General features: G+C 41.8%; 1 protein-coding gene across 1 annotated transcript in view; it reads left to right on the plus strand.

Moving 5' to 3' along the window:
* igsf9bb (immunoglobulin superfamily, member 9Bb) overlaps window positions 1–24271 on the plus strand; it is a 100395-nt gene that overhangs the window by 27937 nt on the left and 48187 nt on the right. Inside the window, exons 2-4 of the mRNA XM_063011931.1 lie at window positions 66–257; window positions 6315–6461; window positions 19177–19328. Coding sequence (XP_062868001.1) covers window positions 66–257; window positions 6315–6461; window positions 19177–19328 — 491 coding nt within the window. The remainder of the gene's footprint in view (window positions 1–65; window positions 258–6314; window positions 6462–19176; window positions 19329–24271) is intronic.

Here is a 24271-nt window from a genome sequence, read left to right on the forward strand (position 1 = left end):
AGTGGCAGCGGATTCACTTTCTTATCACATGAAGTTAATGCATACCATTGCATGTGTTGCTGCAGGTGCCCACGGAGTCAGAGAGGAGCCCCAGTTTGAGACAGCCCGTGCTGGGGACACCGTGGTTCTGGGATGTGACGTGTCCCACCCGCTCAACGGCCAGCCCTACGTGGTGGAGTGGTTCAAGCACGGAGTGCCCATCCCCTTCTTTATCAACTTCCGCTTTTACCCTCCACATGTGGACCCTGAGTACGCTGGTAAGGTCACATGCTTTTTGATGCTTATGCATGTTTATTATTTTCACAGGTGGGTAGAAATGTTTTTTCCATTCTTTCTTGGGTTAAAATAAAGAAGCCTCTTTGTCTCCCTCTGCTTTGGCTAAAAAGAACGGTGGGCCAGCTATAAATTCTCAGAAGGCTGAGCAATTATAATTTAATGAGAGATTAGTTTTAAATGACAATTAAAGATATGATTGTTCAATCACATATTTGCTTTAAAGCTTTATACATGTATATTATAGAATTGGTAGTAGCAATGGTTCTACAGGGAAATGTTATAGTGAAGTCACACAGTAGTTATGACTGTACTTATGACTCTTCTTTAATAAACAAATCTAAGGTAAGCAAAGACAATTTGTGTTTTGTTTAAGAAATAAGCTGTGAGCGCCCAGGTGGCGCAGCAGTATATTCCGCTAGCACACCAGCGTCCAGATCCTGAACTCCTCGGTTCGAAACTCGGCGTTGACACCGGTTGGCTGGGCGCCATCTAGCAGGCATAATTGGCAGTGCCTGCAGCAGACATGTTTCTGCTAGGGCAAGATGACCGGACTATGTGGGTGGGGTCTTCAAATGCTGTGTAAGGACCCTGATTAGCAAATAGAGAGGCGCCTGTGCAGAGTGCATGGGTGAAAAAGGGTTCCGCTAATGGCTGCGTGCGGGTCGGAGGAGGCGTGAGCAGCAATATACCCACCTCGAGTGCAATCAGGGATCCACCAGCAGCGTAAGACAAATTGACTACATTAAATTGGGAGAAAATTGGAGAAAATGCATAAATAAAATAGAAAAAACAATGCCAGAATAAACCTGATTATGAATCAGATTTGATCTAATTTAAGCTTACAGACTATATGATGAGACTTTATGATGATGAACTACAGCTGTAGCAGGCAGATCAGCAGGGAGGGGGGTGAGGGGGGTTCACCAGATCAGAGCGGCACCTTTAGGGGAGTAGATGATTAAAGTAGGTGGATCAAAAGGGCTGGAATTTAGATTTGCTGTTACACCGTTGATAAAGAGTGTAGATGACGAGGGCTTCATTTAGGTGCATGTCAAAATAAAAAATTAATTATAGTTCAGCAGCCGTGGCTAGAGGCAGGCAGGATATGCAGTTTTAATGGTTTCTACTTACACTGCATTGTAATTAGTTTTTTTTTTTTTTTCTCTGGCCTGAAATCTTGGATGAGTTTTAAGCAGGACTCTGAAGGTCTCTGAACCTCAGCATTGAGAAATGCTCAGGACTCTGAAGGTCTCTGAACCTCAGCATTGAGAAATGCTCAGGACTCTGAAGGTCTCGTGTACCTCAGCAGCTCGACTAGGAATGAGCTTTGAGTTTTCTTAGATTTCATATTATTTTACTTTATTTAAAATTTGGTGAAGTCTAAAATTACTTTTACCTTCTACTTATTATATCACTGGTCATTTTTGGATTCCTATACTACAAAACTCAGGCTCCTAAAAATGGATATTTAAATGATAAAAACTTTTTCGGAACACTTTTTTTTTGCATTTCCCCCAAATTTTTTTCCTAATCTAGTCGAATCCAATTACCCGATTGCATTATGCTTTCCTGTCTACTGATGTTGACCTCCATTCCAACTGAGGAGAGCCATGACTAACACACGCCCCCCCGACACATGTGCAGTCACCGACCACGTGTTTTCACCTGCATGAGGCAAGTTCACGTGTGAATCAGCTTTGCGTGCGTAAAGACACACCCTGTCCACATTATTCCACGACTCTGGGCTGACTCAATCAGCCAGTAGATGTCGTAATGGCATCAGTCACGAGGAATCCCCTCTGCCACCCTTTCCTGGAACAACAAGCCAATCGTTATTGTGAAGGCGCCCAGCTTCACGGCCGGGTAGCAGAGCTGAGATTAGAACCGCCGAGTTGTCAGCTCTGGTGTGCTAGCCTGTTTTATCGCTGCACCACCTGAGCGCCTTTTGGAATGCTTTTGACATGGGTTTTAAAAACAATTTGAATATCTTGAGGGTGATCTACCATGTTTGAAAGTAATAAACTCTAGACAACAGGACTTATATGTTATGACATATGTGTTATATGCTGAATAAAGCAGTCCATATAATTTCATCTTTTTTCCATCCTGCCACTCTAGTTATTTAAAGTGCTGCTTTATACAGGCTTGCTCTTTCATCTCTACACTGAATGAGTTGAGCTAGCATTAAAGGTTTACTGAATATATATAAGAAAACACTTTTTGATCTGCCTCTGAGTTATTCACATGAACGTGGAAGTCTGAACATCACTCGAAAGATTTGTATATTTTATTACTGATGGCTTTTTAGCGATAGAACATCTGTGAGTGATGCCTTTGTAGAATTTCTTTAACAAGAAAGTGACAGTAGTCATAATACTCTAAAAAGTCTTTAAAAGAGCAATCATGTAGTAAGATACACTACTGAACTAAATGTTTATGGACACTGGGCACTTTCTGTAGGTAGTGGGTACCAAGCCAAAACATCTAAACATATGTCTTTATAGACAAATGTTGGCAGGTCAGTAATTTTTAATTATAAGGTGGCATTTTAATAACAGGAAAACAGATGGGAGCAACGACAGCTTAGTAATAGATGTCTGTCCTTAGGTAGAGCACTAACTACAAAGTTCCAGGCTTTCTTTTAGAATCACTAGAACAGTGTATTTGAAACTTTGAGGCAGCCTTATTCAACCCTAGGAACACTGTGTGCAATTTAAGCTTTGTCTGGAGTGATGTAAAGAATTCTGCAGTTAGACTCTGGAGCAGTAAAAAAACTATTTCTAGAGTGATAAATCATGCTTTACAATTTGGAAGTCTGATGGATAATTCTGTGTGGAAGGGATATTAATCCAGGGCTATTTTAGACACTTTGGGTTCCTTTAGTTCCAGTGAATAGGTGATGTATAATGATACATCATACAGTGAAGTGTTGGTTTTGGGAAATGCTGTTCCTGTTCAGGGCAACACGGTGGCCCAGTGGGTAGCACTGTCGCCTCACAGCAAGATGGTCCTGGCTTTCCTCCCAAGGTGGGGCGATCTGGGTCCTTTCCATGTGGAGTTTGCATGTTCTCCATGTGTTTGCGTGGGTTTCCTCCGGGAGCTCCGGTCCACAGTCCAAAAACATGCAGTCAGGTTAATTGGAGACACTGAATAGACCTATAGGTAAATGGGTATGTGTGTGTGTGCCTGCCCTGCAATGGACTGGCGCCCCATCCAGGGTGTTACTGTGTGCCTTGTGCCCATTGAAAAGCTGGAATAGGCTCCAGCAAGCCCCTGCAACCCTGATTGGATAAGCGGTTAAGACAGTGAATGAGTGAGTGAGTGAGTGAGTGAGTGTTCCTGTTCAAGGCTGACAGCTTTATTGTGAACTGAACTAGAAAGACTAGAAAGAAACTGTTTGCTGAGTTAGAAAGGACGTGACTGGCCTGCACAGAGCCCTGTCCTTGACCCCAACATCTGATAGTAAACCCGGCCTTACCATCTACATCTGTATCCAATTTCAAAATGCTCTTGTGGCTAAATAGAAGAGGATTCCTGCAGTCATGGTTCAGAATCTAGTGAAACACATTCTCAGAAGTGTAAAGGCTGATCTAGCAGCACAGAGGCACCATACTTCTATTAATGTCTATGCTTTGGAATGAAATCTTCGACACCCACACGTGGAAGCGATGTGTAGATGTGTCTATACACACTGTTGAGATTCTTCTGAATGAAGGATTTGTGGATTTACAGAAACATGGACTGAGGGAGAGAGCAGCTTGATGCGAGAGCACTGTTCTGACCTTTATAGAACCTTTATATCCCCACCTGGGACTTTTAGCCAACAGCATGTGTTCTTGTTGTTCCTGTCTGTTTTTATTTTTTATTACTGATGTTAGATTTGTATTTCATCTCCAGGTCAGTGTTCAATATCTGTAGGACACCAGACAGTGACGGCTTGTGTTCATACAGCTCAGCTACTGTACTACTATACACTAAGGTGCTAGTAGACTCACTGAAACTTGAATTTTTACAGTGGCACTAACCATGTAAGGGCATTTTCATAAATAAACCAGCTATAGCCTAGTGGTTAAGGTACTGGACCAGTGATCAGAGGGTCGCTGGTTCAAGCCCCACCACTGCCAGGTTGCTGCTGTTGGGCCCCTGAGCAAGGCCCTTAACCCTCAATTGCTCAGAATGTATACTGTAACTGTAATGTAAGTTGCTTTGGATAAAGGCGTCTGCTGAAAATGAATGAAAATGAATAAACAGTTTCTTATTGCAACTAAGCCTGCCTTTACATAGTTTGACACTTAATTTTGGTAGTTGACCGTTCTCAGCATAACAAGGACAGTGGAATTGAAGTGGTACAGAAGTGTGTATTAGCTTTAGGTTTGTACATGTTTTATTTTAAGGAATAATGTATTAGCTAATAGTGTCATGTGATCAGAATCTGACCATAAATAAGAACTAGAAAAGGATTAACAGTGTGCATGAGTAAAGATTAGCTTGCCATTTGTGTCAAGAAATCCAATAGAAAAACGGCCCTGTCTTATTCTTCTTTGAGCTAGTTTACAAAAGATCACATTTAGTGATTAAATTAAACTATTAAGGAGGAATTTATGTTTGTGGCTGGTAAAAAGGACAATATGGAATGTCTATTTGTTTAAATAGAAACAGCAAGTAAGAAGGATGTTTTCCCATCTGTTAGAATATGTGTGATTAAGCCGCTAATAGAGTAAGAATGTAATTAAATTGATAATTTGAATATTCATGTGTTTAAAATGGGATTTTGTAGAATGAAGTCACAGAGTTTCATGCATTATTTTTGTGTCATACTCTGCTGTCATTCTATTGGAAAATTTAAGACGAGCTCACTCCAAACTCTCTAGAACTTTGATCCCAGCAGTATGAAGTCAGTGAGCGTGTCACTCTTAGCGCTTTTCCACCAAAAGAACCATGGTTCTTGAACTGGTTCTGTTCAGGTTTCTTTGAACCTTGGTGTTTTTTAGAGAACCGACCCGCGATTCCACCAGTTTTGGGAACCAAGCCTGCGTCATCAATGGTGGGCGTCATCAATGGTGGGCGTTACACAATGAAAGTAGTAGTAACATGATGGCGGAGTGTGTAGATTACGTGAAAGCATTTGTGCTGTTGTTACAGATGTTCGTTTTTATACAAAAAGCATCACTCAACTATTGGTGATAAGAAGACGTAGACGTGTTTGTTATCATTGTTGTTTTCTTTAGTGCATTATGTGTCAAGCATTTTGCGCTTCGCTCTCACCACGACCCTCGGCACAAATAGCCGATTTGCTCAGCGCTCGACTTGAGCGATAAAACATCACTAAAGTTCCACAAGACAAACATCCATTTGTGTGAAATAACCATCAAATCCACTTTAAAATACAATACATGTACCTGTGTTTAGCTGTATTTACTTCACATGTGGTGTTTATGTAGCCCGGGGTTCTGAGCGTAACGTGGCTAAATGTACTAAAAGTACTACACAGAAACTACATTTATCTACGTTATTACTGGTTATAAGCGCTCTGTATTGCCGAAATTAATCAGTCGTTGTTTTAGTACAACAAGCCACGCTACGCTTTTTCACGTTAAGCATTGTTCGCTCTGTCCGGGTAGCTTTTACCACGTCATATCACACAGTTAATCTCTTTTGAGGCGCTTTGAAAATATCAGCGGCAAACTGGATCAAAATTTAATCAGGTGAACTTTAAAAGTTGGAAGTGCATCATTAAGTTCCATACGAGACACCAGCACAGCGTTTTTACAGCTTAAAGCACCCAAATCTCTACACTTTGACAAGCCATGACGCCACGGTTCGCGCTGAAAAACCAAGTATTCTATGGTGCCAGATTAGAACATTAGTTCTCTGTCTGGAACCTCTTTTTTTTTGTGGAAACACGTGGAACCGGTTCAAAATCAAGTTCGCAAACAACAATTACAATAGAATTGCCTGTATTACTGTGTTTAAGGTGTTTAGCATGTTAGTAATTATGAATACATTGCAGTACAGAGACGTCTCTGTGTCCTCCTCAGGACGAGCCACTCTGCATGGAAAATCATCTCTGCGGATTGAGAGGGTACGGTCGGAGGATCAGGGCTGGTACGAGTGCAAGGTGCTGATGTTGGAACAGCAGTACGACGCCTTCCACAATGGCAGCTGGGTGCATCTCACAGTGAACGGTGAGTCCCAGCCTTCCACTAAGTACTATTTTACTAACATAGACTTTTTAGCAGATCTGTTAACATGCTTGTCGGATCTGTTATGCTGACAGGCTTGGATTAGGGTGAAAAAAACTGTTTTGGGATTTGTGTCTGAAGGTCATAGTGCTGCAACTATTGTCTACTTTTACTATTGCCTGATTCATTTGATTTAACACTGTGTTAAATAAGCATTTGCTGCTTTTTCTTTGGGACGCTTCAGTGCTATGTTAAGTAATGTTCCAAGTAGGGATGCAAATTTAACCTAGCAGACTTACTGGCCAATTTTTGTCTGCTGCAGGCACTGTCAATTGTGCTCGCTAGGGGGTGCCCACTTGACTGGTAGCAGAGCTGAGATTTGAATTTGGGGAGTTCAGAATTGCCAATTTCTTTTAACCATTAACCAACCATTATTTGTTGACAGTTAACTGATAACCGGCAAGATTATGACACCCCAAAATATAAACATCACTGAATTTCATTTCATATCAAGTCTTTATGCTTTATTGAATAAAAAGGGGCAGCACTGTGGCACAGTGGTGTCACTGTTGCGTCAAAACAAGAAGGGCCTGGGCTTAATTCCCTGTTCACGTGCCCAGGGTTCTTTCTGTGTGAAGTTTGCATGTTCTCCCTGTGTGGGTTCCTCCAGGTGCTCCGGTTTCCTCCCACAAGTTCAAGGCATTGCATTCTCAGTATGCTTGCCTATGTCACCAGTTACATTATTTACATCTACCTTTTTTTTTAATTGATTAATTTTAAATTAATTAATCATTATAATTGCATTAACTAATACGTTTAGTCAAAACATATTAGAATAAACTTATAACACACAAACAACCCATGTGTAGCCACTGGTTAAATCTTTGCAGTGGTCAGCGGTGTATTATTTTAGAGAGTCTCAGCACATATGGATGACTTTCTTTCTATTTCTCCACCGCTAGTTCTGGCACCTTTACCAAACAGTAGGATTTGCTGTCACAGTGGCAAGGAGGTAAATCCTTACCAGGGCTTCCCTCTCTAGGCTCTTCCATACTAAGTGATGAATATTATCTGCTGGTAGATTTGTTGGTAGATCTAATAGAAATTTACGATGTGTAGTTACATGAGCAGGTTTTTGCTTATTTTAAATGTCTATTGAAGGTGTGGGTTCCTGTTTCTAAATCTGGATGGCTAACTCATATTCTACCCACTGGAGCGAGGTGTTTTGGTAGTAAGAAGCTTAGGGCCAAATTGAAAACCATTGATTTTACCTTATCAGCTTGTTCTGCTACATACTGAGAGAGTATGATACAACAGCTTTGCAGCTGTGTGTGTGTGTGTGTGTGTTTTTGTGTGTGTGTGGATGAGTGAGTCTATGAATTGAGTTTGGTCTTTAATCTGCAACACAGACAAGCTGTTGGTGTTGAAAGGCCAGTTTATCAGTGATGAGTGCCAGTCTGCACCTCCTGCAGTGGAAATTGCTAATATCAGTTCCATCTGTCCCAACACTGCTTTTACCAACCGTGGTGACATGACTGTGACAAACTATTTAATTACTTGCTATTAATATGGAATTCTAAGCTGATAAATCTAACTTAAAAATAAATATTAAATGTTTTTTTGTGTCTGTTAGGTTTTTTAGGTTTGGTTTTTAATAAATCAGACTTTTCCCTTAGTAAAGCTCATACCTGATTGGCTAAACACAGAACAGCGGCCTCACTAATTTCTACTAGGGCACATTAAAAAAATAAAGAACCCATTTGTATTTTCCTTTAAAAATAAACCTTCATTGGGCCACTTAGGTGGAGCAGCGGTAAAAACACACACTGGAACCAGAGCTGGGATCTCGAGTACATCGTATCGAATCTCAGCTCTGCCTGCCAGCTAAGGCTGAGCGGCCACATGAACAACGATTTACCTGTTGTTCAGATATGGGCGGGACTAAGCCGGATGGGGTCTCTCTCTCTCATGACTGGTGCAAATTATGACCTCTGCTGGCTGATTGATGGCGCCTGCACAGAGATGAGAAAAAAGTGCTCTCAGGGTGTGTCTCTCCGTACACAACGCTGAGCTGCACTGCACTCGTCAAAGTGTAGGTGATAAGATGCATACGGCTGCTGCCCACGTGTTGGAGTGGGGAGGAAGCATGACGCAATCGGGCAATTGGACGCTCTGAAAGGGAGAAAAAGGGGAGAAAATGCATAAAGAAAATATAATATATATATACCTTCATTGAATATGATTTATCTGCTAGTGTGGGAACCCAATACTGGTGAAATGAAGTGGCCTCAGGTTGGACACGTGTTAGAGGGGGTGGTAATCCACTCAGATTGGAAAGTGCAAGCAGCAGTGGATTCACAGTTGGGACTTGAAAATGACAAAGGGAGAAAAATTAAAAAAAATTACGTGATGTGTAGTAACCTCTCAAACTACACAGCACATAACTGTAATGTTTTTATACTTATGAATAATAATTAGAAAAGGTGTCTACATACTTGTGGCCATATAGTGCAGATCTGTTCAGTTCTGTTGACTTGTTGAGCTCCATGGTGCTGATGGTTTCACAGCTTTGTGTGGGTGTTGAGTATTCAACAGAGTCAGATGGACCGTATGCTGCTCTCACTCATCAGATGGCAATCTAGGCTGTGAAGATCACACTGTTGCTGACAACAACAGGACACTGGAGCTGAACACGTGTACATGTGACACTCTGACCAGGCTACGCTGGGTACCTTATGGGTACACAGTAATAAAACCATAACCGTGGCTTCAGTTTGTTTTACCTGAGATGGTGATGGCTGGCTAGCTTTCGACACTCCACCTAGTTAGGTAGCTAATTTGCATGAAATTAGTATGTGATCTAATTATAAATGCATCCATATTCAGCAGATGTTAATGTGAGGGGCGAGATTGGATTTTTGTTGTAACATTGATAAGAATTTTGCTCAAGGACCCACAGTCAGAAGTGTTTCTGCCAGATTCTTTGGGGTTTCTGCCAGATTTTTTGGGGTCACAGTCAGTACAGGCTGCATTTTTCACCTGCACGAGTCGAGTTCATACACCGACGGGCACTGTGTACAGAGGGCCACACCCCCATCAGCATTATTCCTCAGCCCTGTACAGGCGCCATAAGACAGCCAGCAGGGGCAGCAGTTGCACCAGTTATGAGGACCTATGATCCGACTTTTTACCCCTAACCCTATGAATAACAGCCAATCATTGTTCATGCAACCGCCCAGCCCAGTCGGAAGGCAGAGCCGAGATTCGATACGATGTATTCGAAACCCCAACTCTGGTGTGCTTGCGTACTTTTTACCGCTGCGCCACCTGAGCGGCCTTCATTTGTTATTAAACATTCATTCCTGCATTTCAGGCCTGCAACACATTCCAAAAAAAGTTGGGACAGCATTTACCACTTTGTAATGTTGCCGTTCCTTTTCACCACACTTAAAAGACGTTTTGGCACCGAGGAGACCAAGTGATTTAGTGTTGCAGCTTTTATTTTGTCCCATTCTTCCTGCATACACGTCTTAAGATGTGCAACAGTACGGGGTCGTCGTTGTTGCATTTTCCGTTTTAAAATTCTCCACACGTTCTCTATTAGGGACAGGTCAGGACTGCAGGCAGGCCAGTCCAGTACCCGTACCCTCTTCTTCCGCAGCCATGCCCTTGTAATGTGTGCAGCAGTCGGTTTTGCATTGTCTTGTTGAAACATGCATGAATGTCCCTGGAAAAGACGACGTCTTGAAGGCAGCACACGTTGCTCTAAGATCTCAATGTACTTTTCTGCATTAATGCTGCCATCACAGAAGTGTAAATGACCTTTACCAAGGGCACTGACACAGCCCCATACCATGACCAACCCTGGCTTTTGGACTTGTTGCTGATAAGAGTCTGGATGGTCCTTTTCGTCTTTGGTCCGGAGCACATGGCATCCATTTTTTTTTCCAAAGAAGACCTGGAATGCTGATTTGTCTGACCGCAATACACATTTCCACTGTGTGATGGTCCATCCTAGATGCCTCAGAGCCAGAGCAGTCGACACTGCCTCTGGACATGGTTAACATAAGGCCTCAACCCTATTTTACATTTTTGGGAGAAATTGGAGCGTTATTGTAAAGCACAAGGACTCTTTTGACAGAATAAGTACACTGAGTGATGGCATAGTTACCTTTAAAAAGTAACTTAGTTACTTTATTGATTACTTGATTTTGAAAGTAACTAAGTTAGATTACAAGTTACTTTATTAGTTACATTCAGCAGCTGCCGTAATGCAACTGGAGCTGCATAGGCGATTGAAGCGGAATAAGAAACAAGAAAGATAGAGGAAACCTAAGTCCTCTGTTCACCAGTGTAAGTAAGATAAATAAAATAAAATTTTTAGAGACAAATAAATAACAAAAAGACGATAAATATCCAAATTTTGGCGAATGGGGTTTGTAATGAGTCATCACGTCCCCACGTGTAGTACGTAGCGGTGTTGTGTGCATACTGCATACTTCTGTACTGAAAGTATGTACTTCTTTACCGGCCAAGTAGTGCATACTTCCTCCAATCTCCAATTATTTAATTGTCGCATAGGCCAGACGTCACTCTCCGAGACGCAAAAATAGTAACGCACAGTAACTTGGATACGTAACTTTAATCTGATTACTGGATTGGAAATAGTAACGCGTTAGATTACTTGTTACTGAAAAATGTGGTCAGATTAGAGACAATTCGTGAGTACACTACACTAATCTTGTAAAAAAAAAAAAAAAAAAAAAAAGCCTTAATAAGAGTGAATGCTGTTATATGCTTTTTACCATAATGGGTGTATAATGAAAGTCTCTGCATTAATCACTGGATTGTTTCAATAACAGTATGATGAGTCTATACACACTTGAATGCGGAGATGAGAAACCACTGCGTGTGGATGATCAGTCATCAGCAAAGAGGATTTTCTCATTATGACTGGCTTGACAGTGAATGGGTTTGTTTTTTACATTGTGAGTGTAATTAGTTCTGGGTATCAGTTTATCTCGGTCCTGTTCTGAATTCCCTGCTGTTCTATTCTGAGCTGACATACACAGTCTGGTTTACTCTGCTGTGCAGAATGCCTAAACTGGTAGCGGTGAAATCTTTCCTTTGTAGATTTAATGCGATTTGATGAATTTTGTTATCTTTAATAAACAGTTTTATCAACTTCACCCTCATAGAAAACGAGCTAACCAAAAAAAAGTGAAAGTAACGGTTCTGTAGCTGAGCTAATTCCATCAGTAGTTGTGATGATATGACCATGGATTGTTCCAGCTCTTGAGTTAGAATCTCAGGCAATGCTATCGACATTGCTATCAGCATTTTTTTAGTATCTCTGAACAACCTAACTGCATGTCTTGGACTGTGGGAGGAAACATGCAAACACCAAGGCAAGGCAGGGCAAGGCAATGCAAAGTTTATTCATATAGCACCCTAAAACACAGCCGTGGTTGACCAAAGTGCTTTACAGGCACAGTATACTATGTAGCATAAAAAACTGTCAAGGATACAATTAAATCCCACAATACCATGAAAAACATAATACATTACATTCCTAAAACATGATACATATTAAAACTAATAATAACAGTCGCTACACCCCTCAACCAGCATTAAACGCCAAAGTATTAAGATGTGTCTTCAGCCTTAACTTAAAAACACCAAGTGATTGTGCAGTCCTAATCTGGGAAGGCAAGTTATGCATAATTTCGGAGCAGTTACTGCAAAGGCTCGATCACCTCTGCTCTTGAGCTTAGACCTCGATGTTTCCAAATGCATTAGGTTACCAGATCTTGGGGCTTTCAGAGGAATCCAAACTTCTGCAAACAATTCTGCAAGGTGTGATGGTGCCATCCCATTTAAGGCCTTAAAAACCAGCAGTAATACCTTAAAATCAATGCAACCACACATAAAGGACCTGGACCTTCTTGCTGTAAGGTGACAGTAGTACCCTCCGAGCCACAATGCCACCCAGTTAATGTACTTATTACTAGTAATTAAAAAGTCTTTGGTTCAGTTCCCACTATAGCTAGGTTCCCATTGTTATGCCCTTGAGTAAGGCCGGTAAACCTCAATTGCATGTATTGTGTGCCACAGTGCCATAATTGTAAATGCAAATAATGCAAAATGCTATTCAAAAACATTTATCTTAAACTCTCATGTGAAGCAAAAGGCAATTGTATGAATACACTTGTATAAGACATGTTTATTTTGTTATTGCAGTCTTAAGATTTCAAAAATGTCAACATCAAATGTCAGTGTGTGTGAGGCAAATCGTGGATAAAATCAAGAGAAAAATGCTGTAGAAATCTTACAAAATCCGATAACAGAGTACTTTTACTTTAAAACCATATTAAGCCCCAGCAGAGAGCCCTCTATACTAACACTGCAGGTGCAACTTGACTGGCACCAAACACAACCAGCTGGAGCCTGGCATCATGTCTGATCAGACAAAGCAAACCTGTAAAACCTGCCAGTCTAGCTGTGCATGAACTAAAGAGCTGCTGGGTTTAAGATTTAAGATCTTAAATTGTGGTCAGGCGTACCATGCTGGCTTTTTTTTATTATTTTGAGAAGTGTCTAGAACTCAGTTAATGCTGTGTGAATTGATTGGACATAATCTGGACAGGCTCATACCTGGGTCTGTAAGGCTCACAATTTACACTGCATTGTCTGGACAAAATAAGCCATGATGTCCAGGAAACTGTCTGTGGATCTTCATGATCAAATCATGGTGAGGAATAGATGAGGGTGAAGATATAAAACAATTTGTAGGGATTTTAGTGTTGGGGCAAGTCTCTGAATGCTGGGGCAAGTCTCTGAAACAGCATCAAATGTCTGTGGAGACACCTGGAGGTACAAGTTCATAAAAGTTAGCCATTCAAGGTAATGATACTTAAGAGGATCTACTATAAAGGATAGGAAAAATCGTCCAAATCCAGGTGTGCAAAACTTGTAGAGATGTATACAATGTATATGTTCTCCCCATTTTTCCTCCCAATTTAGTGCACTTAATTTGTCTTCCGCTGCTGAGAGATACCAGATTGCATCCGAGGAGAGCAAATTGCTGCACACGCCTCTTCCGACACGTGTACAGCCCTCCTCTTCTAGCCCATGAACTCTGTACAGGCGTCTCTTCTGTCAATCAGGGTCCTTACACAGCATATGAAGACCCACCTACCCACACATAGTCCGGCCCCCACACTACAGATACGGTGGCCAATAAGTATAATAATAAGCAATTATGCCTGCTAAATGGCTACCAGCTGACAGGAGGCAACAGCGAGTTTCGAACACGGGAGTTCAGAATTTCGGCATTGGTGTGCTAGCGGACTCTTTGTACGCGATACAAAGTGAATCTGAACCCGTCTCATAAGGGTGAAAAGAATCCATTGTGTTAGAGGGGCGTGTGTTAGGTGCCTGATTGGTCATCTAGTAAATGTCACTAAACTTTGATTTCATTACAGTATCAAAAGATAGATAAAGCTATAACATTTTCTTTAAGTTGTTAAAAACATGTATCTTTAAATCCTTTTTGTCTGCATCTTCACCTCTTTTCCAACTGTCCAAGTCCCTCTTACTCGCAACCTTCTTCTCATGCACAACTGGTCACACTGGTCGAGGAGAGCTGCATACTAGCACAAGCCTTTGCTGAAGTGTAACATCACTGACTAATTCTTTTCACAAAGCAGATACATACAAGAACCGTACATACATAGAGGAACATTTCAGGCTCTCCACGCTCCAACTGGTACCCTGACCAAACCAGAGGTAGTACCCAGTCTGGCCTTTTCTCCCTCAGACTCGGCTGTGTCTACGTAGAGACTTTATCCAGTGTCTCGACAGTAATGTGCAGCCGAGCGCAGCACCTGTATTTTCACGTCCTAGTTTGCTATGTTGGAATATTGTTTTCTTTTTCTCTGCTGTTAAATTACCCATTGATGTGTGCCTGCTGTGCCCAGGTCAGGCCACTAACAGAGCTTGGCACAGTGATCATCATGTGACTGAGATCTGGCATGGCTGCTGTGCTATTTGAGCTGATACTGCTCTCCTCCTGCCAAAATGATCGTAGGAAGAAACAGAGCTCTGTCCAACTGCAGTTAAAGTGCCTGGAGAAAGAATCCATTCAGAAATGTTTAACAAAACACACAGAGCCACTCATGGACCAGACAGAGTTGTAAAGGATATAATCTGGACTGGCACTGTATGGCCAAAAGTATGTGGACACCTGTCCAGGAGCCTGTTCGTAATACATTTTCAAAACCATGGGCATTAATTTGGAATTGCCCCTCCCTATAAAAACCTCTTTTGGTTAATCTGTTCACTAGAGTTTGGAGTTTGTCTGTGTGAGTTTGCACAATTTGATTATGGAGTCAACATTCTAATTCATCCCAAAGGTGTTGGGTTTTGTTTGGGTATGTACTTTTATGATAATATGGCGGACTTAAATCCCTGTGCAGAAAAGCATTTAAGCGCCGCTCAGGTGGCACAGCAGTAAAAACACACGCTGGAACCAGAGCTGGGATCTCGAATACATTGTATCGAGTCTCAGCTCTGCCTGCCGTCTGGGCTGAGCAGCCACATGAACAATGATTGGCCTGTTGTTCAGATAGGGGTGGGATATTAAAAAACCGGATAGGGACACTCTCATAACTAATGCATTGATGGCGCCTGCACAGAGATGGGAAAAGAGTGCTGTCAGGGTGTGTCTCTCCGTACACAGTGCTGATCCGCATTATATATATATATATATATATACAGTGTATCACAAAAGTGAGTACACCCCTCACATTTCTGCAGATATTTAAGTATATCTTTTCATGGGACAACACTGACAAAATGACACTTTGACACAATGAAAAGTAGTCTGTGTGCAGCTTATATAACAGTGTAAATTTATTCTTCCCTCAAAATAACTCAATATACAGCCATTAATGTCTAAACCACCGGCAACAAAAGTGAGTACACCCCTAAGAGACTACACCCCTCAATGTCCAAATTGAGCACTGCTTGTCATTTTCCCTCCAAAATGTCATGTGATTTGTTAGTTTTACTAGGTCTCAGGTGTGCATAGGGAGCAGGTGTGTAGTACAGCTCTCACACTCTCTCATACTGGTCACTGAAAGTTCCAACATGACACCTCATGGCAAAGAACTTCCTGAGGATCTTAAAAGACGAATTGTTGCGCTACATGAAGATGGCCAAGGCTACAAGAAGATTGCCAACACCCTGAAACTGAGCTGCAGCACAGTGGCCAAGATCATCCAGCGTTTTAAAAGAGCAGGGTCCACTCAGAACAGACCTTGCGTTGGTCGTCCAAAGAAGCTGAGTGCACGTGCTCAGCGTCACATCCAACTGGTGTCTCTGAAAGATAGGCGCAGGAGTGCTGTCAGCATTGCTGCAGAGATTGAAAAGGTGGGGGGTCAGCCTGTCAGTGCTCAGACCATACGCCGCACACTACATCAAATTGGTCTGCATGGCTGTCACCCCAGAAGGAAGCCTCTTCTGAGGTCTCTACACAAGAAAGCCCGCAAACAGTTTGCTGAAGACATGTCAACAAAGGACATGGATTACTGGAACCATGTCCTATGGTCTGATGAGACCAAGATTAATTTGTTTGGTTCAGATGGTCTCAAGCATGTGTGGCGGCAATCAGGTGAGGAGTACAAAGATAAGTGTGTCATGCCTACAGTCAAGCATGGAGGTGGGAATGCCATGGTCTGGGGCTGCATGAGTGCAGCAGGTGTTGGGGAGTTACATTTCATTGAGGGACACATGAACTCCAATATGTACTGTGAAATACTGAAGCAGAGCATGATCCCCTCCCTCCGGAAACTAGGTCGCAGGGCAGTGTTCCAGCATGATAATGACCCCAAACACACCTCTAAGACGACCACTGCTTTATTGAAGAGGCTGAGGGTAAAGGTGATGGACTGGCCAAGCATGTCTCCAGACCTAAACCCAATAGAACATCTTTGGGGCATCCTCAAGCGGAAGGTGGAGGAGCGCAAAGTCTCGAATATCCGCCAGCTCCGTGATGTCGTCATGGAGGAGTGGAAAAGCATTCCAGTGGCAACCTGTGAAGCTCTGGTAAACTCCATGCCCAGGAGAGTTAAGGCAGTTCTGGGAAATAATGGTGGCCACACAAAATATTGACACTTTAGGAACTTTCACTAAGGGGTGTACTCACTTTTGTTGCCGGTGGTTTAGACATTAATGGCTGTATATTGAGTTATTTTGAGGGAAGAATAAATTTACACTGTTATATAAGCTGCACACAGACTACTTTTCATTGTGTCAAAGTGTCATTTTGTCAGTGTTGTCCCATGAAAAGATATACTTAAATATCTGCAGAAATGTGAGGGGTGTACTCACTTTTGTGATACACTGTATATATATATATATATATATATATATATATATATATATATATATATGTATATATATATATATATATATATATATATATATATATGTATATATATATATATATATATATATATGTATATATACAGTGTATCACAAAAGTGAGTACACCCCTCACATTTCTGCAGATATTTAAGTATATCTTTTCATGGGACAACACTGACAGAATGACACTTTGACACAATGAAAAGTAGTCTGTGTGCAGCTTATATAACAGTGTAAATTTATTCTTCCCTCAAAATAACTCAATATACAGCCATTAATGTCAAAACCCCCGGCAACAAAAGTGAGTACACCCCTTAGTGAAAGTTCCTGAAGTGTCAATATTTTGTGTGGCCACCATTATTTCCCAGAACTGCCTTAACTCTCCTGGGCATGGAGTTTACCAGAGCTTCACAGGTTGCCACTGGAATGCTTTTCCACTCCTCCATGACGACATCACGGAGCTGGCGGATATTCGAGACTTTGCGCTCCTCCACCTTCCGCTTGAGGATGCCCCAAAGATGTTCTATTGGGTTTAGGTCTGGAGACATGCTTGGCCAGTCCATCACCTTTACCCTCAGCCTCTTCAATAAAGCAGTGGTCGTCTTAGAGGTGTGTTTGGGGTCATTATCATGCTGGAACACTGCCCTGCGACCCAGTTTCCGGAGGGAGGGGATCATGCTCTGCTTCAGTATTTCACAGTACATATTGGAGTTCATGTGTCCCTCAATGAAATGTAACTCCCCAACACCTGCTGCACTCATGCAGCCCCAGACCATGGCATTCCCACCACCATGCTTGACTGTAGGCATGACACACTTATCTTTGTAATCCTCACCTGATTGCCGCCACACATGCTTGAGACCATCTGAACCAAACAAATTAATCTTGGTCTCATCAGACCATAGGACATGGTTCCAGTAATCCATGTCCTTTGTTGACATGTCTTCAGCAAACTGTTTGCGGGCTTTCTTGTGTAGAGACTTCAGAAGAGGCTTCCTTCTGGGGTGACAGCCATGCAGACCAATTTGATGTAGTGTGCGGCGTATGGTCTGAGCACTGACAGGCTGACCCCCCACCTTTTCAATCTCTGCAGCAATGCTGACAGCACTCCTGCGCCTATCTTTCAAAGACAGCAGTTGGATGTGACGCTGAGCACGTGCACTCAGCTTCTTTGGACGACCAACGCGAGGTCTGTTCTGAGTGGACCCTGCTCTTTTAAAACGCTGGATGATCTTGGCCACTGTGCTGCAGCTCAGTTTCAGGGTGTTGGCAATCTTCTTGTAGCCTTGGCCATCTTCATGTAGCGCAACAATTCGTCTTTTAAGATCCTCAGAGAGTTCTTTGCCATGAGGTGCCATGTTGGAACTTTCAGTGACCAGTATGAGAGAGTGTGAGAGCTGTACTACTAAATTGAACACATCTGCTCCCTATGCACACCCGAGACCTAGTAACACTAACGAGTCACATGACATTTTGGAGGGAAAATGACAAGCAGTGCTCAATTTGGACATTTAGGGGTGTAGTCTCTTAGGGGTGTACTCACTTTTGTTGCCGGTGGTTTAGACATTAATGGCTGTATATTGAGTTATTTTGAGGGAAGAATAAATTTACACTGTTATATAAGCTGCACACAGACTACTTTTCATTGTGTCAAAGTGTCATTTTGTCAGTGTTGTCCCATGAAAAGATATACTTAAATATCTGCAGAAATGTGAGGGGTGTACTCACTTTTGTGATACACTGTATATGCTTTACTTTACACCACAATTGCCAGACTTTTTTATTTGATAATTACGGGAAGATTCAGATTAGACAGAGAAATCAAAAGTACAGTAAAGCTGAAATTCCCATTTCAATATAAAAAATAACCAAATATGACAAGATCATAAAAAAAATCATATAACACTGCTGTAAAATGTCACTCTACACTAGGCTACTGTAGCCTAGTGATTAAGGTACTGAACCAGTAATCAGAAGGTAGCCGGTTCAAGCCCCACCACTGCCAGGTTGCCACTGTTAGGCCCTTGAGCAAGGCACTTAACCCTTTATTGCTTAGCTTGTATACTGTCACAACTGCAACACGCTTTGGATTAAAGCGTCTGCTAAATGCCGAAATTGTAAACGTACGCTATGGTTTTATCTGCATCCAGTACAGCTAGTCTTCTAAAGCCTCATCAAATTGAGCAATGCTGTTAACTATGTCATCTGATTTACAGAAAATGCAACAGATACTGGACTTAATCCAGAACTGAAAATGTTTAATGTTTTTTCTGTGTTTTCTGTGTTTCAGCTCCTCCCACCTTTACAGACACACCACCTCAGTATGTGGAGGCTAAAGAGGGGGGCAGCATCACTCTGAGCTGCACCGCCTTTGGAAACCCCAAACCCTTAGTGAACTGGATACGGGAAGGCAAGGAGATACAGGGAAGTGCCAAGTACAAGGTGAGAAAATTCTATAGGACGGGGCTTTTAAAATCGAATGAGAACATGACATTTATGAGGACTGAGATAAAGAAGTTATGTGTGTCTTTAATTTCTAGGCATATTCTTCAGGCAATAATGATTGTGCAATACATTTTCATTATGCTAATACACTTCACTGTGAAAATTGATGACTCTGATTTACACATTAAGGGTTCAGTATAATGGCATATTATCAATGTGGCAATTTAAAGCCTACAGTGTATCACAAAAGTGAGTACACCCCTCACATTTCTGCAAATATTTTATTATATCTTTTCATGGGACAACACTATAGAAATAAAACTTGGATATAACTTAAAGTAGTCAGTGTACAACTTGTATAGCAGTGTAGATTTACTGTCTTCTGAAAATAACTCAACACACAGCCATTAATGTCTAAATGGCTGGCAACATAAGTGAGTACACCCCACAGTGAACGTGTCCAAATTGTGCCCAAAGTGTCAATATTTTGTGTGACCACCATTATTATCCAGCACTGCCTTAACCCTCCTGGGCATGGAATTCACCAGAGCTGCACAGGTTGCTACTGGAATCCTCTTCCACTCCTTGTTCTACTGGGAGTCAACTTAAGTTTATATTAAGGCGGCATGGTGGCTCAGTGGACAGCACTGTCGCCTCACAGCAAGAAGGTCCTATGTTCGATCCCCAGGTGGGGCGCTCTGGGTTCTTTCTGTGTGGAGTTTGCAATCGTTGCTCATACAGCCACCCAGCTTCGAACCGGTGAAGCAGAGCTGGATTCGATACCAGGTACTCAGAATCCAGCTCTGGTTGCAGCGTGTCTTTTTTACCGCTGCGCCACCTGAGCGGCCTGGAGCCTCTAACTTTACCTATCTAACTTTCAACCTCGTTGAATTGAGGAGACTCTGTGGTCCTGTAGTGTGTCTGTCTGGATGAAGAGTTCCTCTGATGTGCTGTGGAGATTGACGGTCGTTGCTTAAGATTTGTGGCTGCTGCTGCCACTTTTACACTGTGTGATGTGTGCTGGGATTGGAAGTGACTGATTTAAAGCTATTTTTCCTTTGCTCTCTTTGTCTGGGTCTGTCTTATTTCCTATATCACTTCTGTCCTTGTTTCCTCACTTCTCAGTCTCTCTCTCACCTTATTTATTTTGCAATGATTTAAAAATTTTCTCTAGTTCCTTGTGTATATACACCGATCAGCCATAACATTAAAACCACCTCCTTGTTTCTACACTCACTGTCCATTTTATCAGCTCCACTTACCATATAGAAGCACTTTGTAGTTCTACAATTACTGACTGTAGTCCATCTATTTCTCTACATACTTTTTTAGCCCCCTTTCATGCTGTTCTTCAGTGGTCAGGACCCCCACAGGACCACAACAGAGCAGGTATTATTTAGGTGGTGGATCATTCTCAGCACTGCAGTGACACTGACATGGTGGTGGTGTGTTAGTGTGTGTTGTGCTGGTATGAGTGGATCAGACACAGCAGTGCTGCTGGAGTTTTTAAATACCGTATCCACTTACTGTCCACTCTATTAGACACTCCTACCTAGTTGGTCCAGTTGGATGTAAAGTCAGAGATGATTGCTCAGCTATTGCTGCTGTTTGAGTTGGTCATCTTCTAGACCTTCATCAGTGGTCACAGGACGCTGCCCACAGGGCGCTGTTGGCTGGATATTTTTGGTTGGTGGACTATTCTCAGTCCAACTGTGACACTCAGGTGTTTAAAAACTCCATCAGCACTTCCACTCATACCAGCACAACACACACTAACACACCACCACCATGTCAGTGTCACTGCAGTGCTGAGAATGATCCACCACCCAAATAATACCTGTTCTGTGGTGGTCCTGTGGGGGTCCTGACCATTGAAGAACAGCATGAAAGGGGGCTAACAAAGCATGTAGAGAAACAGATAGACTACAGTCAGTAATTGTAGAACTACAAAGTGCTTCTACATGGTAAGTGAAGCTGATTAAATGGACAATGTGTGTAGAAACAAGGCGGTGGTTTTAATGTTATGACTGATTGGTGTATTTTATGGTAATGTGACTCACTACAGAGCAATTGATCCAAATCATTAGTACCACCCACTTAATATGCTGTCAAAACAGCTCAAGATATCTAAAGGAATGTTGTATAGTCTTCATAGCAGAGCATTTTATTAATTTTTCTTTGCTGTCCCTCCATTTTAAACATTTTCTGCTTCAGAAATCCACCACTGGCTTTTTATGGAGTCATTTAAAATAAGAGGGTTACGCAACAGAGGATGAAGTCGAGCACAGTTGATCCTCTACTGCTTATTCACACCTGCTTAATCTGTTAATTATCTCATGAATTAATCAAATCCCAAACTGTACTTCTTCCCAGTAGCAATAAAGTTGTGCTCCTTGACATTGTGGAAAAAATGTACATTGATTATATCGGATATATATCTGGATATATTTATATCCAGTCGAGTGTGCCCAGACAGGGATGTCCTGCTCCAGTTTTAGTTTTTGCTCCAGTTGACCTGTATCTGCCAGTACTGATGCCATATTTACATCTGTATGGATAATAAATATAGCTGCCTGCCAAGTACCTGAAATAATAAAATATGCCGGACACCTGAATAACTCTAGCAGCACTGTGGCACAGTTAGTAAAGTGGGTGCTATACAACATCAAGGTCCTTGGAGGGTCTGTGTGGAGTTTTCACCAGGTGTTCCGGTTTCCTTTCACCTCCTAAATATGCAAACGATGGACTGGCAACACTAAACTGACCCTATGTGTGAGAATAATTGAATGGGTGAGTGTTTGATACCCTGTCCTGGGTGTATTTGAACCTTCTGCTTTGTGTTTAAGTGCTGCCAGACCCACCAACCCATTGTACAAGACTGAAGCAGTTTGTGAAAATGAATGATAAATAACTTAAACAGGACTTCTTAACTCCATCTTCTGTCAGAAGAAGGAAATTTAATGAAAGATGTAAAAGTGAAAACAAGTTTGTGCTTCAAGAAGAGAAACCGGTATGTCTCTTGTGTTATGAGGCCGTGTCTGTGGTAAAGGAGTACAATATAAATGTAGATATACATTATAAATATACAGTATAAACTTAGCATTTTGACACCAAACACAGAATTTAGCCTCCAAGAAAAACAACAAATTGTCCAAGATTTAAAAGGCAGACTGCAAACACAGCAGGAAACGTTACAGTTGGCCCGTTGAGGGCCACCATAATGCAGATGTGGCCCTCGGTCAAAATGAGTTTGATACCCCTGATCTAAATAATATTGTCATGAGTGTAATATGAGTTAAAGCTAAATGAAATAAAGCTCAAGTTATTATAGAAGGCTAGATATAACTTCTCTATTATTTATAAAACGTCATGAGAACCTAAAATCTTTTATCACCCCATCTGCAGCTCAGGCTACCCCAGTCCCAACCCCTTGGTAGAGAATCGCACTCTTATAACACCAAACATAATGCACTGGAAGCAGCAAAAGTTGCTAAATATTAAGCACCTGAATTTAAAGTGTGTGGACTCAGCAGAGTAAATGCCAGCATAATGGACCGTTCAGTCACAACTGACAAGGCTTTTGATTTTTCAGCAGCACAGAGATCGATAGCATTTGCATACACACAGCTGAGTAATAGCAGGAAAATGGCAGCCTGGCAGTGACAGGTTTTTATTGAGTGACTGAGCACTTCTGAAGGAAGATGAGGTATTGTTGAGAGCATATTGCCATGCATAGCTTGTTAATGTGAGTGACGGCGAGTGTGGAGATGAAATGAGAATGAGGTTCTGCTGAGGCTGATCAGACGATTTCAGACCAGATTTATGGAGCACACGGCAGACCGTTATTATCCTTATTATCACAATTACAGTTTCCTTAGCAGAATCGCTCTCATTAGCCAAACACGGGAAACACTTGGATAAATGATCAGTGCCACTGCAGTGCCACATACTCTACATAATGTAATTTAGCAGTAGCCTCAGTCGCAGTTGCTTTGTTGAATGAAGGTCATCTTTTTATGGTAGTAGCGATAAAATGTGATCTGTTTATTTGCACAGTTTTGTAAAGTAAATGAAATAATAAAGCAAATAAACCATTTCTTAATCTTTGCCTGTAATACGGCTCATTAACTCTGCAGGAATTACAGTTTCACTACATTTCGCTTGCTGTTATGTAACAAAATAACATAGACTTGTTGCTGTAGTGGTGGTGTGTTCCTGGTTTGTCTTTTGTTTTGATCTTTCACATTTTCACATTATTATTACTAATTATAATAAACATACATTATTTTTAACATCTAAGGAACTACAAAGTAAAACAAGCTATGAAATTAATTATCGCCAATCTCATCGGCCAAAACACTAAATCTGGACGTTTCAACAGGAAACATTAAGCCACAACACAGTGGGTTTAGAAAGTGTTCAGGCCGCTTAGGTGGCGCAGCGGTAAAAACACACGCTGTTCACCAGAGCTGAGATCTCAAATACATCTTATCAAGCAGCCGCATGCACAACGATTGGCCTGTTGTTCAGATAGGGGTGGGATTAAGCCGGATGGGGACTCTCTCTCAGACTAGTGCGATTACGACCTCTGCTGGCTGGTTGGTGGCGCCTGCACGGAGATGGGAAAGGAGTGCGGTAGAGGGTGTGGCTCTCCGTGCACAGCGCTGTACTGCACTGCACTCGTCAAGTGTAGGTGATAAGATGTTCGATTGCTGTGCATGTGTCTGAGGGGGCGTGGAGCAGCCTCGTCCTTCCCAATCGGGATCAGGGACCAGCATTAGTGAGAGGATGATTGACAGACAGAAATTGGATGCGCTTAAAGTGGGAGAAAATAGGAAAAAAAAAAAAGAAAATATTCAGACCCCTAAAATTTTTGCATACTTTTATTTTGTTGTGGATTTAATGTGGAATTGATTTAATTGCCAGTTTCACTCAGTGAT

The sequence above is a fragment of the Trichomycterus rosablanca genome, chromosome 16, assembly GCF_030014385.1.
Source record: "Trichomycterus rosablanca isolate fTriRos1 chromosome 16, fTriRos1.hap1, whole genome shotgun sequence".
Classification (NCBI taxonomy): Eukaryota; Metazoa; Chordata; class Actinopteri; order Siluriformes; family Trichomycteridae; genus Trichomycterus; species Trichomycterus rosablanca.